The sequence below is a fragment of the Panicum hallii genome, chromosome 3 (assembly GCF_002211085.1).
Source record: "Panicum hallii strain FIL2 chromosome 3, PHallii_v3.1, whole genome shotgun sequence".
NCBI lineage: Eukaryota > Viridiplantae > Streptophyta > Magnoliopsida > Poales > Poaceae > Panicum > Panicum hallii.
In genome coordinates, this window is record NC_038044.1 from 11964404 (window position 1) to 11981190 (window position 16787).

A 16787-nucleotide genomic window follows, 5' to 3' on the forward strand; every position below is an offset into this window, starting at 1 on the left:
CGGAGCATCGCGCACAGGAGAGAATCTCTGTCGCGCGCGCCAGGCGGAAATGGTGGCAGCAGCAGCATCCCCCGGCCCTGCGCAGATCGCTCTGCCCCGCGCGCGAAACCGATTGGACAGCTCGGAGCGCGCGCTCGAGCCCTTTTGCGCTGCGTCGTCCCCGTGCACGCTAGCCGGCCGGCTCTAGAAAAGGTTAGGGTTTGAGATAAAGATGGGCGAGGGCGACGACAAGAGGCCGGCCGGCCCTGATGACTTCTCTTCGGGGGCATCGCGAACGTACGCGCTACTGGTGCTGGACGCTATCCGGATGTCGGAAGGTGCACCGCACCGATGGGCATCCGTTCTTGTCCTCCGAGTGTGCCCCGGGGGACTACCTAGCTAGACCTGCAGGACCAATGCCGGGTGGGAGAGGAGAACGAAGGCCAGCCGGCGCCCAGCGAAGGAACACGTTTTTGGCCGTCCTGCTGCATGCGCGATGGAATCGGAGTGAGGATAAGGAAGAGGTACAGCCGTCCAGGACCAGAGCCGGTGACCGCGCGTCTCGTGCTCCCCGTGCCTGACCACCTAGAGCACTCGAGCACAGCTCCACGGGCGAACAATGAGGAAGAGGTCCAGCAATCATACGTCCTCACCGGAAGCGGATAGATGTATGCGTCCAATTTCAACTTGTGACAGAAAAGGAGTGCCCGAGGCCCGAGCTTAGCTTATCTCCTGATCCAGCTCGCCCGATCGATCCTTAGCCCATCTGTCCGGCTCCGGCGCTGCTGAACTTCCCAGCTGCAAGAAGTGGTCACTCACACTCACACAGTCAGAGAATGCCCCCTCTCTTTTTTTAAGATCGCCACCCTTTATTAATTATGAGCATACAGCAGGTAAGGGTTATAATTTACAAAAGTCTTCGGACGGACGCAAAAGCCACACATTCCTGTCTACAGTTTCATGAATCGAACTTCTTGCCAACCTATGCGCATCAACATTGGAGCCTCTACTTTCATGGACGAACTCTACAGGAGTGAAGCATGACACGGCCCTATGGGCCCATGCCGTCTCGTTGATTGTTCCTGACGACGTCAACACAGTCGCTCGCTGGTCTAAATTTCAGCAGGAGTAGATCGCTCGCCAGTGCCAAACCTTTCCTACACGTCACCGTCGACTGATGAAAATCTCTCCATTCTTTTCCAAAAAAAAAAATCTCCACAAAGCCGTGCGCTCATAGCAGGCTATGGAAAGAATCTCATAAATTGCTTTGCGCTTCGCATGCCAGATCGTCCATTGTGTCACCACCACTCGAGACTCACCACCGCCGCGAGCCAGCTCCGGGCATCTGGTTCTGAGGTACTTTCTCCATTTCTCCGTCCTAAATTATTAATTATTTTATTATTTTTAAAAAGATGTATATACTCTCTTCTCGCTCACGAGTCCAAACGCACAAACCGGTTTTCGCTGTGCATTCTCCACGTTTCTGCGGTCCTTAATGGAACAAGGCCTATTGCGCAATGGACCTCCGGACGCGTGATCTTGGGTCGGCCCTTCTTTGCTCGGCCCGTACGACCAGTGCTGCAGCACATTTGCGAGTGGCGATTCTGCCTGGCCGCCGACAATAATCCTGTCGGCCGGGGCGCCGTATCTGGTGGCAACACCCAGAGTAAACATAGAACAGGAGATGGCGAGTGCCATGTAAGTTTTGAACAGATGTCATGAAGCTATGGCCTATTGCCTATTGGCACAGCTGCCTACAAACTAAACTGGTTCCCCAAGAGGTAGCCTAGCCAGTTTCAGTACCGTCGTACAAAGCTAAGAAATGGCTCCAAATGTGCTCAAGAGGAAACAACAGGAATTGTGAAAAAAAAAATCAAAACCATCCGGAAGAGAAGGGAGCAAAGAGGCACTGAAGAGCAAATAGAAACAGACCAAGCAACACCTACTTTGATGCTTACTGCACTGAAGGGAGCCACAAGTACATAGCATAATTCGAACTGTTATGGTTCGATCATTTTTTCCCCTATTGCAAACATTGCAATTTGCTCTCTCAAGCAGGTGATATTCAATCGTGATCAAACTATGACTGTTATTACAAATATAACCCTTGGTTGTCATGCCCCACTTGCATACAGGCGAGTCCACTCCTTCGCTGCAAGAAAAAGAGTGCCTTATTAAGACATCAGGAAAGTAAACATGGATCAAATGTGTGCCTATTAAACCACGGATGTGTTTACTGCATTGCCTCTACATGTACCTGTCTCGACAGCTTCAGCTTCGTTGGCTTTCCAGTGTTTTGCAATGTTGTCTGAGAGAGGATCATCTGGATTTGGTGCGCTCAGCAGTGCCTGGATGCTGAAGACCAAATATTATCAGAGGCAGTAAGGTAGCGCACTGATGTAGTAGACATCAGAGAAATGCACAACCAGTCTGAAAATTGGATACTATGGTGATATAGTGTTTCAGTAAGCTTGCTCACGTTTTCACTAACTATAATGTAGTACGGGATTCATATATGATCTACCATCATAACTATGTTGCCAAGCAAGCAATAACATAAGCAGTTACCTCAATAGAACAGTACGTATCTGAAGAGCTGGACTCCATTTGTCCTTAAGAATGTCAAGGCATATCCTACCAAGCTGCAAATTTTGGCAGAGATGAGCTATAACTTTCTTTCATCACACAAAGAAAAGTGCAAACAGTAACATTTGCCTACCTTGTCAATGTTGGGGTGATAAATTTTGGTGAGAAATCTAACCTGCATCAGCAGCAGACGAAATAAAATACCGTAAGAAAGGCTTACTACACAGTGGCAAGAGACGGAGAGTACAAATGGAATAGCTCTAAAATTAGACGATGTTAATCCCCAAATAGGGAAAAATACACACATTTAGAGCTTACAATATTAGTTGCCAACCGGTGCAAGCAATGAGTCAATACAATTATAATTTTTGCTAAACCCCCTCATTCTAATATTTAGCAAAGCGTACCCAAGTTTTAACTACTGGACAACTGGTGAGAGTTAAATCAGAAGTACGATGTTATGAGCAATGAGTCAGTACACTTGAATGTAATGCTTATAAAAAAGGCGAGTGTTAAAATTATAAGAAAAGAACAATTCTAGGCAGGTGTGGTATCTTCTGTTCCAGCGATATGGACTCCCTGATCTCTCACCACAGCCTGCTGGTAAGGTGTTCTGTGAATGGTGGCTAAAGATTAATGCTCTGGTTTCCAGAAACATGAAGCAAGGGCTGAACTCGGTGATCATTTCGGGTGCTTGGATGTTGTGGCGACACCTCAATGGTTGGGTGTTGAATGGAGCTTCCCCAAGCGTACAGCTTGTCCTCAGCAAATTTTAGAGGAAGGATATCTTTTGTGTTTACCAGGAGCTAGGAGTTTAGCACAGCTAAGATGTGGCTGTTGAGTAGAGCAATCTGTGGTTAGTTTTGGTTGTGGTCGTTCTTTCTTTATCCTGGGCGTGAATGTAATTCTGGTACTAATGTGTGGGTGAGTGCGTGTGTTTTGGGTGTGTTGTAAATAGTATTCTTCGTCTTAATACAATGATACACAGTTCTGCGCATTCGAGGAAAAAAAGAGCAAATCTAAGATAGAAAATTTATCAAAGGAATGCTACTGATGACTTTCCGGTGAAAGTGAAGGGCTAGTACTTCTGATCAATTATGATTACCATGCAAAGTGAGTAGAACTTAAGATTAGACATGAAACCACCAGAAAAGGAAGTGGGCAAAAATGTAGACATGCATAAGAAACACCACTTAACAAAGATGAAGCATAGCAAGTTTTCATTACTGAACAGCTACGCAGAGTTCATTTACTAGCTAACATATATGGAAGGGACTGCAATAACAAAAATGAAATGTTACTGGGCTTGTCAGTAGGCTTTAGGAAGTAACATCATACAAAATTCTTCTAGACAGGATTATGTTGATCAAACGGAATTCGTATCGGTGGAGAAAAGGATATGACTGAGGACACAGAATGTGGAAATATACATGCCAGTTAATGATTTGGTAAGTAAATTAATGATTGATCAAGAAATTACTTTTGGAGCAGCCATGGGATATTCCTCAGGCAAGAATAGTTCAAGCTTGAAAACTCCTCCTGTCCAACAGATAAAAAGAAGTTATATCAGAAGAAACATAATAAGATTTCACAAAATCAATATAAAACTATTAGCTATTGCATCCTTATCTACGTACAACATTTCAGTACTCTTTACATGGCACACAAGAAATGGTAGATAATCCATTGTGTGGTGACATGTGAGCATATCATAGCAGTAACTTGTATGATCACTAAAGTTAAAAGGAATGGTGTCATGGGCAGATTAATCACTATGCTGCCAGCATGAACCTTACAAGAGTCAGAACTTCCATGCAGGAGTAGTAGGGAGGAAATATTCCTACGTGACTGACATAATATATAGATAACTGAAAACGCACTAATAAAAAACAGATCCACTAGGAAGTCTAGAATCTAGAGCTTGGATTGGCACGTGGCAGTTGGCATAGATGAATACACAAACACAACATTTGGATGTGCATAAGCTATCCATAGTTCTATACTGTTGAGCTAGCTGTATTCTCCTACTAGATCATGTTCGTAATGGTAATCCATGTACACTTGTCCACTATTCATTTGCAACTTCTTCAGAAACAAAACGAGGCATACAGATAACTAGAACATTTAACACAGACGGTAGTCTACAGAACACTACAAACAGGGTTCACAAAATCGAATCCACACGCCACGACGCATGCATTAAAGCATGAGGAGCATACAGACTACCAATACAGCAAATAAGCCAACTAAAATCGGTAAAGAGGAACACCTTCATAGGGTGACTGCGCGGGGCCAAGGATCATGACATTGAAGTACCGCATGTTCTCCTCCGACGGCGACGCGCTAATCCCTGGCGCTGCACGCACGAAAAGAAGACCAAAATCGGGATCAAACAGCACACCTGAGTAATGAGGCCGGAACAGTAGCAGCGGACTCCAAATTGCACCAAAATTCTCAGAAAAAAAATATCTCGCGAAGCGGCAATTGGGCACCTGGTTCGCTGAGGAGCCGCTGCGTCTCCTGCACAGATCCAAATTCGTAACGGATTAATCACAAGCGAGAAAGGTGTGTCGGATTCCACAGAGCATGAGAGGTGCGGCGGGGCGATAGATCTGCGGATGGAGCCGGGAGAGGCGACCAGATCGCGAGGCGCACCTTGATGATTCGGCGGGGGAGGTTGCTGTTGGCCATGGAGCCGGGCTGGGGAGCGCAGGGATGGAGGGGGGGGGGGGGGGTGGATTGCCTCAAGCTTCGTGCGGCGACGGAGGAAGACGAGACGAGACGCGGGGGGTCAAAGGAGCCGTCAATCGGGTGGGTGCGAATGGGCTGCGAGCCAGCGACACACAGACGGACGCCTTTATAAACTCTGGATCCTTTCAGCGCCGCCGCAGCTCCGGTAATTCTGCGCTCTCAGGTTTGACGTCGTTGCCTTTGGTTCCAACCTTCAATGCAAGTGCCTACCTCATTTGGTAGAGGGTAATCTTTTTTTAATCTAGGAACAGTAAGAGGCTTAGTACCTACCTCATTTGGTAGAGGGTGGCTTGACGCATTTACAATATACCATCATTTTCTTGGATTTTGAGGAACAGACCTTCATCAATGCAAAATTTCTTCTCTACTGCTTTGAAAATATGTCTGGTCTAAGGATTAACTACCAGAAGAGTGAAGTGTTTGTCATTGCAGTGGATCTTGAGGAACAAAATAGAGTGGCTGACATCTTCAACTGCACTATTGGGAGCTTCCCTATGAAATATCTTGGTGTTATGATCAGTAACAATCCCATGAAGATAGATGATCTGGCTTCTGGCGTCTAAAAAGTTGCCTTCCTGGCAAAGCTATAATTTATCAAGTGGTGGGAAAATGATCTTGATTGAATCATGTTTGAGCTCTATTCCTAATTACTCTATGGGTGTTTACATGCTACAGTTACTCTATGGGTGTTTACATGCTACAAGATGGGATTCCCCATAAGATGGACACTGCTAGGTCAAATTTCTTTTGGCATGGCCCTAGCTTAAAAAAGAAGTATCATATGGCTAAATGGGACCTACTGATATCTCCAGAAAAAGCTGGGGGTTTGGACTTCACAAATACAAAAATCATGAATAGGTGTCCGCTTGCTAAATGGATTTTCAGATTAGAGAGAGGTGATTCCAATATCTGTTTTGGATCTGCTGAGGAGGAAATATTTAGGTGACAAGGGCTTTTTCAGCTGCCCATACAGAGGGGGGTCTCAATTTTGGAAAGGGTTACATGATAGTAAAGATAGCTGTCAGAGAGGCCTAAAAACATGTGGTAAAAAATGGCAAAAGATAAGATTTTGGCATGAGATCTGGATTGGAGAATGCCCTCTGAGAATTCTATTTCATAGGCTGTTTGAAATTTGCCACCAACAGAAGTGATTTGTCTATCAGGTTCTGGGCACAGGAGAGGTCCACCTGACATCAGAAGAAATTTTGGGGGAGAGGAGGAGTCAGAATGGGAAAATCTCCTACAACTGATGGAGGGTGTTATTCTGTCACCTGGTCCTGATACTATGACCTGGGCACTAAAAAGGAGTGGAATCTTCTCAACTGCGTCGTTATATAGAGAGCTTCAATTCCCTGGCATGAAAAATGATTTCATGATGGAAATCTGGGAAGCTAAACTGCCCCTAAAAATTAGGATCTTTCTTTGGCAAGTTTGCCATGATAAAATACAATCTGCAGAGCAGCTTGTCAAAAGAAACTGGCCGGGTAATGTAGAGTGTAAAATGTGTGGCATGGTAGAATCCACATATCACATAATTTTTGGATGTGTTATGGCTCACTTTTTCTGGTGGTTCGCTAGAGAGGTGTTTGGCTGGCGTTCGGTTCCACCCAGTGTTCCTGACTTCCGGGAATTAATTTTAGAGCGGGCTAACTGGAAAACTAAACAAATATACATCTTTCTTTTCGGCAGTGCAGTCCGGTCTCTCTGATTAATTAGAAATGATTTTGTCTTTAACAATATCGTTATCTCCTCACATGAGGTTTGTGTCTTTCGTGTGCTATCTTATATGCAACGGTGTGTATCAGATCTGGAGCTACGGGACTGCGCATATAGCAATAAAATATTCTGGAACAAGGAATGAGCATAGAATCTATGCAAGTAGGACTAGTCGGAATATAAGGAAACTAAACGAGTAGTATTGTGCTAGGATTACTAAGATAGTATCGGGCTGGAATTTTACGTAACTCTGTCCCCCAGACTATATAAGGATGGGCAGGGACCTCCTCCAAACAATCATCACACCAATCTACATTAAGACAATACAAATCATCGTACAGAACGTAGAGTATTATACATATGTAGATAGATTTACCGGTAAAACACCGACAGTGGGAGATCATCTGCAAGGGAAAAAAACAGCTCCAGGTGGCTGACGCGATCCAACAACTGAAGCTGCGCCTATCGTCTTTGCAGTCTAGCTCCTAAGCAGCTTACGGTTCCCGAGTGGAGGGGAGCTTACCATCTCAGTGCTCTTTGCTTAGTCCAGTAGTTAGAAGAGAGGTCTTAGAGGGTGTTGTTTTCCTTTTACAGCTTCTGCCTTAAGGGAAGCCTTCTGTTAATGCGAGTTTTTCAGAAACTCTTTTGCTTGTAAAACTGGCACCCCAGTACACTCTTTATGCTTTCAGTAAAGCTAGGCCGGAAGGTCTCCGGTCTAAAAGAATCATTTTTTTTGAAGGTTAAATCTAGGGGAAATCTTACATGGAGATTTGTTACTCGCTCTGCCTCATGTTGAAAAGGAAACGATCCTCAACCACTGTTGCCGTAATGTGTTTGAGTGTACGAGCTGCAGGTTTCCAGGAAGAAACAGAAGATTACGTTAAAAGAGAGAGAGAGAAAGAAACAGAAGTGCCAGGTTGCGTTAGTCAACACGAACATCCTGATTTGTTCCTCGCAGCAGGCACTCGTCATCGGCATGCAACGGACACAGCGGGAAGAGAGCGAGAAGTCCGCGCACAAGGGCGCGAAAACGTCTTGTGCGAAGCCGACCAGCAAGGCAGAGCAACCAGTGCTGTTTCTGCAGTGATCAAGGGCCCACGGCTGCTTATGTTCAGTTTCAGGTAAGCAAGAGCATGATGGGGAATGGAAAAAGTTTCTCTTGCTGCAGCATCAGCCACAGCCTTCCTCGGACGCACGAAGCCACGAAGGAACATGAAGCCAAGGCCCAATGCGCTGGGTGGGCCTGACCGCCTCTCGGCCTATCTAGCCCATAGCCCTCGAGCCGCCAGGCGTCATTGTCATTTCCAGATCGTACTCGCCGTTTCATCAGCTTTGTCAACCAGAACAGCAAATCTTTGCTGAAATTCACTACGATTTCTCTCCTCTTGCTGCAATCTCTCTCTCTCTCTAGCTTCCCCCAATTCCCATTGCCTACCTGGCACATCTCCAGTCCGCCTTCTCCGGCTCGCGCTCGTCGCTACGCGAGCAGACCCACGCTCGCCACCTGTTCGACGGAATAGCTCCGGGCGGGGGAGAGGACAGCGGGGCTGCGACTCCGGCGGCTGGTGGAGACGGCATCGGAGCACTTCCCGGACGAGGTCCACCACCACATCCTCGGAGCAATCCGGCTTTCCATCTCTGTCTCGGCCCGCTCCCCCCATCTCGAACCGAAAGGGCACGTGTGTCTACACACACACACACACACACACACACACACACACACACACTCCATCCGTCAAAAAAAATACAAGTCATTCTAATTTAAAATTCATTCAAAAATAAATCATAGTGCTAAATATGAATTATAAATAGAAGCAAACATAATTATTTTGCCTCCTTGTTAATTTATCCTAGAATTTCTAGCCTGTTTTTCTTTAGGTAGGGAGGGAGTACACACTAACCCCGCTGTGGCTCGAAGATGGACATCAGTTTTATGCGATTTGTTTGAAATATAGCAAGTACTAGCTATCGCGAATCAGAATTTCCCAAAATGCATTACGGCGAACGGCTCCCTCACTGGAATGGGCGTTAACTATACAAATTGTTTACCGAGCAGCAAGCAATCCAGCATTCACATGCGTGAAGTGTGTCGCACCAGCTCTAGCAGCTGCAAGCGGACGCTACTCGCCGTTTAAACGCGAACGGGCAATATCCTCTAATGCCACCTCATAAAAAAAGGAAGAAAAAAAACTCTTATCTGAAGTACCGGGGTCAGAGATTCATCCCTTGTTTCAGTGGCTTTGGCGATCAGGCAGCCAACTCAAGCACAAAATCTTCTTCCGCCTTTTGCTAAAAGACCGGTTGAATGTCAGAGGAATGCTCAGACTATAAGAACAATGCACCTAGAAGTCTACAGCTGTGTTTTCTGCACAAGCCAAGAGGATGAGACAGTTGAACATTTTTTCATGGCCTGTCCTTTTGCACAGCTTTGCTGGAATAGCATTGGTTTCCAGATTCAAACAGATTTGGGTCCTTCAGCACTTCTGGAAGATTTACGGCGCCAAATTGCAGCACCTTTCTTTATGGAAGTAATTACACTTATGTCATGGAGTATTTGACCTTGCCCAATAATTTCATTTTCAGGAATGAGGCTTTCTCAATCCAGGAGACCAAACAATGCTTCTTACGAGTTTACCCTGGTTAGTTTGCCCTGGTTATCCATCGGGCAAAAAAGAAATACTTCCCAAGTATTGTATTCTAGAGGCTCAAGTTCAGGGGCTAGTTTAGTTTTCTTTTTCGTTTCTTTCTGTAATAACTCCTGTACTTTCCCTCTTTTTTAATATGTAACCAGTAGGGGCTCACACCCCTCCTGTTACTTTAAAAAAAAATACCGGGGTCGCAAAAGACAAGGATGCAAGTAGCAAAAACGTTAGTTGCAATTAGCTCGGAGTTGCATGTTCCCAGACAAGAATGGGAAATGATTTTGACACCATTTTCATTCACCATGTTTTTGTAGACAAGGTCAGACACTCTGAGCTACACTGTCAATAAAACAATCAGGTAAACAGCCGGGAAGAAACACTGCCAACATAGCTTTACACTAAGAATTTTTAGTCCCCGATTAATCTTCATGTACTAGATTACAAACAGCGGTGAACCTGAGAAGAACAGCCCAGACTAAACAATACCCCAACGGCAGTAGCGTTCACTACCAAGCAGCCCTTCACCAGAGAGGACGCCATCAATGATCTGCATAAAGAGAATTTAGTTGGTAAGCAATGAATAAATCATTTAAGAGAACAGCAGCCATAAAATCATAACATTGAGGTATATTTGTTCAGGCAAATGCTAAATAACATATCAAAATGACTTGCTTTTATTATGCGCGAGAGTATAGCTATTTAACAGGCAAATTTTGCCAGAGAATTTAGCATGATACAGAATGCAAATGTAATGGTAGAGTAATCATGTTAAGAAATAAGACCTAATCCATCTGGATGGTACATTACAGTTAAATGAACACATGTTTACCCTATTTTACATATACCACAAATCAACAATAATTTTTGGACTATCATGGCCCACAAAAAACTTGTATGCGGACAAGATCTTAAAGTTTCAGTGTCGAAAAGTCATGGCTCAGTGGCTTGTTGAGCTTCAACTTATAAACAAAGAAGGCAGGTTCAACAGACAAAGCTTATTTCTTAGTGGTTGTACAAGTGCCTTGAACCAAAACAAATTCCTGTTCAGCTATATCTAAAGATATGAAAAGCTGCTTTCAGCAGTTCTAGCCAACAGTAGGGCACAAAAATTGAACCTGGACCTCAAACCCAGACAAGTGTTAGACAATATTCAGGCCTAAACAGCAAGGTTTAAAATCCCACTAGTATGGAACTATGGATATTTCCCGGTAAATAAAAAACTCAGCCGGTGAGGGAAGACCGCGCCCCAATGGTTTTATCACCAAGAAGAAACCTCAGTCAAACTGACCAAGGAAACCCCTGGACCCTGGCTTCACCCTATAGGTAAATACATGGTACTTCAGTTTATTTTAGCTAGCCTGAGCTCTCCTTATGGTTATATGTTGTCGTAAGCTTGAAGTTTCTTAAATTTCAAATAACAAATGACACATAATTGGACAGTAATCAGCTGCCTGATCACAGAAAAAACATTCCAGCCAGAAAGGACCACAGCAATATCCACATGAGTTACATCTGGATTTTTGTTACAAGATCAACAACTGAAAAATGACAAGCTCCTCTTATTGTAAACATAACTATGGCATGAAACACAATAAGTCCAACCTGTGTGTAACACTTGCACAAATAGGGGCAAGACAAGATTATAAATTTTTAACTCAGCGGAGCTCAGGTGCGCAGACATCAGGATACAGAAGTAAAATAATATGGATCCAAAAGTACTCTCTTCAAACCAAAATAATAAACAGATCATCAGTAAGTACTTGTCAAATCCCAAATTTAGACAATCACAAATTTAAAACTAAGTAATATTAACAGATAATCGGCCTAACTCTAATATATCAATCCCATACCAAATATTTAAGTTTTTTAATGGGCATGAAAAGGTCAATGCAACCCTGGTTTGTTTAACAAATTTGACACTGAATCCTTGTCAAACTCAGCTCAACAAGGATCACCAACATGTAAACAACTACCTCCATTCTCTTGGGCATGGCATTTTGGATATCAGCAGCCTTCTCAAACATACAATTTTACGTTTCCTAACTATATGTTAGCAAAAATAATACTTTGATCAACATATAGATTTCTCTGCCGGCTGAATCTACTGTAGTTTCACTAGACAAATTTAAATTATTTTACACATAATAGAGGGAAAGTTTGAAAAGGCTGTCAGCATGTGCTCTAGGAAAACAAAAGGTCATAACACACCCCCGGCCTACAGCGCTGAGCCTATGAAAGCCTTTGTTATCATAGCATACATGATTACACTTGAGCTACCGAACCCAATTGATGTGCTCGATTTTAACTTCAGCGACTCATTCACAACATATTAAGGAGAGGCGGAGACAATGGTACAAAATTCTCGAGCACAAGCTGGATAATTGGAGGTGCCAAAGATGGATTACTCTCCAAAAGTGTTGAAGATTGTTTATTCTTGAGCAAATTCGCGCTCACAAACAGGCTCACTAATTCACAAGATCATGAGTTAGTTTCAACTATGTCAAGAAAATAAATTCTCAATGCCAAACTTATCCCGAATAGGGACCATCGACAATTGTGACACAGCACAGTTAGCATCCGAAAAGTATCCCTCTAATAAAACATAACAATCTTGTCTGTAACTAAAACTCACATCCACAGTAGAACTATATATAATAGCCATAAATCTGATAAATGAACAATTGTCTATGGCGATGCTAACCCAAAATTTGGACTTGTACCTGAACTCTTCCTTCAACATCAGAGGAAGGTGGAGGTGGAGACAAAAGGCATCGAAGCAACGGTGGCAACCAACTCCATTGCACCAGCGCCATCAGCTGCACCCCCTGTAGTCTTCTTAGGGCGCTTTGCCCTAGCAAGCTTCACATGGGCGTCAACGAAATTCTCCATGCGTTTCACCTCCAGCTGCTTCAGGAATTCGATTCGCTGCCGCTCCATCTCCAATTCATGCTTTTGCTTAGCATTCTCCACGCGCTCGTACATCTCTGCAAAAGCCTCGATCGCCCTTGCTAGCTCCTTGAAACCTTTGTCGCCCCCGCTGCCAGCCTCATCTCTGCTGTGCTTCTTGTTATTGCCATTGCCAGAGAGGGAAGACACCGAGTGCGATGGCGACCTCTGTGAATTGTGATTATTGATACCACCGTCATCATCAGAGTCCTCCAGATCAGACACGGCTGCAGCTGCAGCTGCAGCGGCCTTCTGGATGAGGGCAGCAGCAGGAAGTGGAGACCCACGGTGGTAGTCGGGCAGCGGCAGAGCCATAGGCGGAGGCGGGGACGGTGAAGACGACTGGTGGTTCCTCAAGGCTGGTGGAGGGAAGGGCAGGGCAAATTGAGGCGCCTGCGACGGTGAGGGCCTCTTGGAGGCGGAGGCGCTGAGGGTGGGGCCGACGAGGCGGTCGAGCTCATGGAAGAAGGACCAGCCGGACGGCGCGTTGCGGGCGCGCTCGGCCTTGTATTTCTTCTTGAGGGTGTCGACACGGTTCTTGCACTGCACGTCGGTGCGCGGCGGGCGGCGGCGCGCGGAGGCTCCCCGGCGCGAGTTGACGGCGTCCGCCACCTCCTGCCACTGCTTCTGGCGCAGGTTGCCGCGGTTGAGCTCGACGTAGCGGCTGCCCCAGGCGGAGACGAGCGCGGCCGTCTCGCCGTCGCTCCAGCAGTCCTCCCTGTAGGGCAGGTTGGGATTGGGCGGCGGTAGCTTGCCCCCTCCCCCGCCCACCGCCGCCGCGGCGGCCGCGGCCATCGCCATCTCCCTCACCTCCATCCCCTCCTCCTCCGGCGCCCGGAATCAGATCTCGCGCCGAACCCTAGCCCGACGAGACGGCGAGCACGGAAGTCGTGGTGGTGGCGTGAATTGGGGGGAGGTGCGGTGAGGCGAGGCCGGGTGGAATAAAAGGACACGGCGACGGAGGGGTGGGGCGCCGGCCGAGGACGGCACGGCGCGGCACGCGCGTCGCACGTGACGACGCGGTGGGGGCGACCTGACCGGACCCTGACCGGCGGGCGGGGCTGGCATCGTGGTGACCCGATCGGAGACGTGCCGCCCGCCGTTGGATGCGTTTGACCGGGTAACCGGCGAAAGCGAGGCCGGTGGGTTTTGGGTTCGGAGACGGGGGCGGGTGGGGACAGCAGGGAGGGGCGCGGGCGGCCTGCAGGCGCGGCGAGCGTCGTAGCGCAGGCGGGCGAGGCGAGGCGAGAGGCGACAGGCCACCGGGGTCCGGAGACCGGACGGCACGCGGTGGCGGCGGGAAAATTACTGGCGTGCCCCCGGGTGGTGGCGGGCGGCAGGGGCAGGGCGGGCAATTCGCGCGGCCTCGGGGCACGGGAGCCGCGCGAGCGTGTCAGGTGGGGGGCGTGGGATCGCGGGCGACTACTGAGGTGGTCGCCGTTGGTCGGCTTGCGTTCAGGCGCCGAAAGAGAAGAGGGAGAGAGAGAGAGAGAGAGAGAGGGCGAGGGTGGGAGAGGCGCGGCGGGGGAGGCGGGGAGAGAGAGAGAAGACAACTACTCGGCTCGGCGTGCTCGCGTATCGCGGCGCGGGGTGGGTGGGGGGGGGGGGGCTGCTGGTGGGCCCGCGTGCGGGGAGGCTTGGCAATTATTGTCGCCTCTGTTGGGTGGTGGCGACCTCGCCGGCCAAGAGGACGGCGCGGCGCGGCAGGTTGCGCTCGCCGGCGCGGGCCTCGGCTGGATACGGCCATACGGGGGTCTCGATGCGGCTGGCTGGCTAGTCGGCGGCGGCGCTGCGCATCAACCTCATCCATCCACGGCAGACGCAGGATGAGTGCATCATTTTTCACTTTTTTTTATAGCCGCCGCCGTCGTCAAACTTAGTTTTGAGCAGCTCAAAAAAAGCTAGTTTCGATCGTTTGTTTCGGTGATGGAATGGTATCACCTGATCGCAGCGATACATCAACGATTACGAGGTTGCAGAATCGCCAAATTTCGCAGCGATGGGGAACCACCCACCTGAAGCCGCCGTTGCTTGGCATGCCAGTGTGCCGCCGGCACCTCCCGCACGGTCACGCAGCTGGCAACCTCTTTCTCCTGCCGCCGGTCACCTCACCGTGCGTCCAACGCCGTCCCTTTTTTATTCCGGGGCATGATATTCCGGCGAATCGCGCACGACGAGCCGCCCGACACGACACCGGTGGCCGCCGTCCGGCCGTGAAGGGCGGCGCCGGGCGTTCACCGTTCGGCGTACGTGGTCCCCCTCCCCCGCGCCGTGCCGCTCCACTCCACCAGTCTCCTCTAATTCTAGATGGCTACGCGCGCCGCCGGCTGCTCTGGCCCGTGCGACCGGCGGCCAGCGAAAGGAAAGCCGAGCCGGCCGGTCGCATTGAATTGGACGGACTTGCCCTCCCCTCAGGCTGCCCGCCGCGCCGCAGGCCCTTGCCTGTCACGCACTAGCGCGGCCGGCACGGCACGGCATCGCACGCGCCGACGCGCGCGCGCGCGGCGTGGACTCGGGAACCACCACCGGCGTCGTGCGGGTCCCCCCCGGGCAACGTCCGGCCGTCCGGCCCGGGCGCCGCGAGTAACGCTCGCTTGCTTGTACCCCACGTCCCCACCACCCCACCATCAATTCCCGGCCGGCCGGCCGGCGGGCGGGTACCAGCACGTCGCCCGCCCGCCCGTCGGTTTGCCTTTGCCTTTACCCCCGCCCCCGTTTTCCGGCAGGGCCGGCTGGCTCTGGCTGTACGCGCCCCCGTAGCCCGTGGCAGCCACGCCGGCCGGCTCTGCCTGCGGCCTGCCCCAAGCAAGTTGCCAAGGATTCTGTACGTGGATCTGGCTGGTTTGTTCAATTGCGTGATCAATACTAGAAGTTCGTACGGCCAAGATGCTAGCGCTAGAGGTAGCCTTCAGCCTGGTCAGATTTGTGACGCCGGCGACGCACGCCGCCGCGGACAAGGACTCCATCCCTGAGGCGCTTGAGTTGAACCGGCGGCCGTGAGACCGACTCCCTGGCCACGACTTTTCACACGACGCGAGCAGCGCGCCGGTGACGGAGTCGCGCGCGGCGTGCACGACGCCGCCCACCGGTAATGCTCGAGCCGGGGCAGGGCCTTCACGCCATTAACGTTGCGTCGTTTTTCCCAGTTCCTCAGGCCAGTTTTCGCGCGGAAGAGGCGCAAGCGTTTTCGTTCGGTTCGAAGGGAAACGGCCGGTTACAGCGCGGGCTTGGAGTCCTCACCTCGGTTATTGAGGCCTCGGACCGTGGTGGGCTGCAGTGCAGGGCTGGCCCGTGCCGGATGACCAGGCCCTGCCTCGCCTCTACGGCTCTGCCCATAACTGAAAAATTCTAAAGCTGGTTATTGGAAAAGATTTACTAGAGAATCGTTGGAGGTGATCTTACCGAAAAGCTGGTGCGTCTTCTATCTGCGATCGACACGCGAGGTGCGTGCCCGCTGTCGCCGCGGTACAAGCTGCGCAAGTTTCTGGAGTTTTTCAGCTCTACGCAGTACGCACGGCGGCACGGGGATGGACCGGGCACCGACGGACAGGGGTAAGCTCAGGCAGACGCAGCGTTGGGTGGGGCTGTCACCGGTCACCGGTCACCGACCCGGCGACCCCAAGCTACAGAAAGCTACCTGGTCGACGGATGGAATCCCAGCGACGGCAATCGCGGCGGCACTGAAATTGCCCGCTCGTCGCAGCGGCCTTGGCAGTTGGCACCAAAACTCAGGTATGTGCAAACTGAAACTGTTAAATAGGCGTGTGTTCATCGAGTACAGTTTGCCGTTTATTTGTTCTCAAAGAAGTTCAATCAGATTTCTAATGCTAAGGGTTTTAAATCACTCTAAGTCACAAGTCACGAGCGAGTGAAGTGAGAAGCCCCCTGGCCGTCGTAACTGGAGGCCAGGCTTCCGGTCCAAGTCGCCGGCTCTGACTCTGACCCCCAAGCATTTGACTGAAGCAAGCTCGATCAGTGAAATCTTCAGACCACAAACATGAAATCTAATCGATTTATGATGCACCCAATTATGAGTTCAGTCAAAATTCAAGTACATCCAGGCGCATGTATATAAGCACACTGCGAGCCTCGTTGGTCGTTGCACCTGTGGCACCTGGTGAGCTGCTTGAGAACCGCAGGTTGCAGTGGTAGGGAGAGCAGCTAGAC

The 16787-nt window shown here is 49.3% G+C and overlaps 2 protein-coding genes across 2 annotated transcripts; both read right to left on the bottom strand.

Moving 5' to 3' along the window:
* Positions 1-1900: 1900 nt before the first annotated feature.
* LOC112887917 (ubiquitin-conjugating enzyme E2 36) lies at positions 1901-5333 on the bottom strand. The gene is made up of 8 exons (XM_025954210.1): positions 5221-5333; positions 5058-5085; positions 4835-4921; positions 4046-4104; positions 2699-2740; positions 2548-2621; positions 2237-2334; positions 1901-2131 (listed from the first exon to the last, which is right to left on the bottom strand). Exons 1-8 carry the CDS (start codon positions 5254-5256, stop codon positions 2094-2096), a joined length of 462 nt encoding a protein of 153 aa, XP_025809995.1. The 5' UTR covers positions 5257-5333; the 3' UTR covers positions 1901-2093.
* Positions 5334-9919: 4586 nt separating this feature from the next.
* Positions 9920-13999, bottom strand: LOC112886733 (trihelix transcription factor ASIL2-like). The gene is made up of 2 exons (XM_025952711.1): positions 12395-13999; positions 9920-10221 (listed from the first exon to the last, which is right to left on the bottom strand). The coding sequence occupies exon 1, from the start codon at positions 13434-13436 to the stop codon at positions 12414-12416; it is 1023 nt and encodes a 340-aa protein (XP_025808496.1). The 5' UTR covers positions 13437-13999; the 3' UTR covers positions 9920-10221; positions 12395-12413.
* Positions 14000-16787: the final 2788 nt, after the last annotated feature.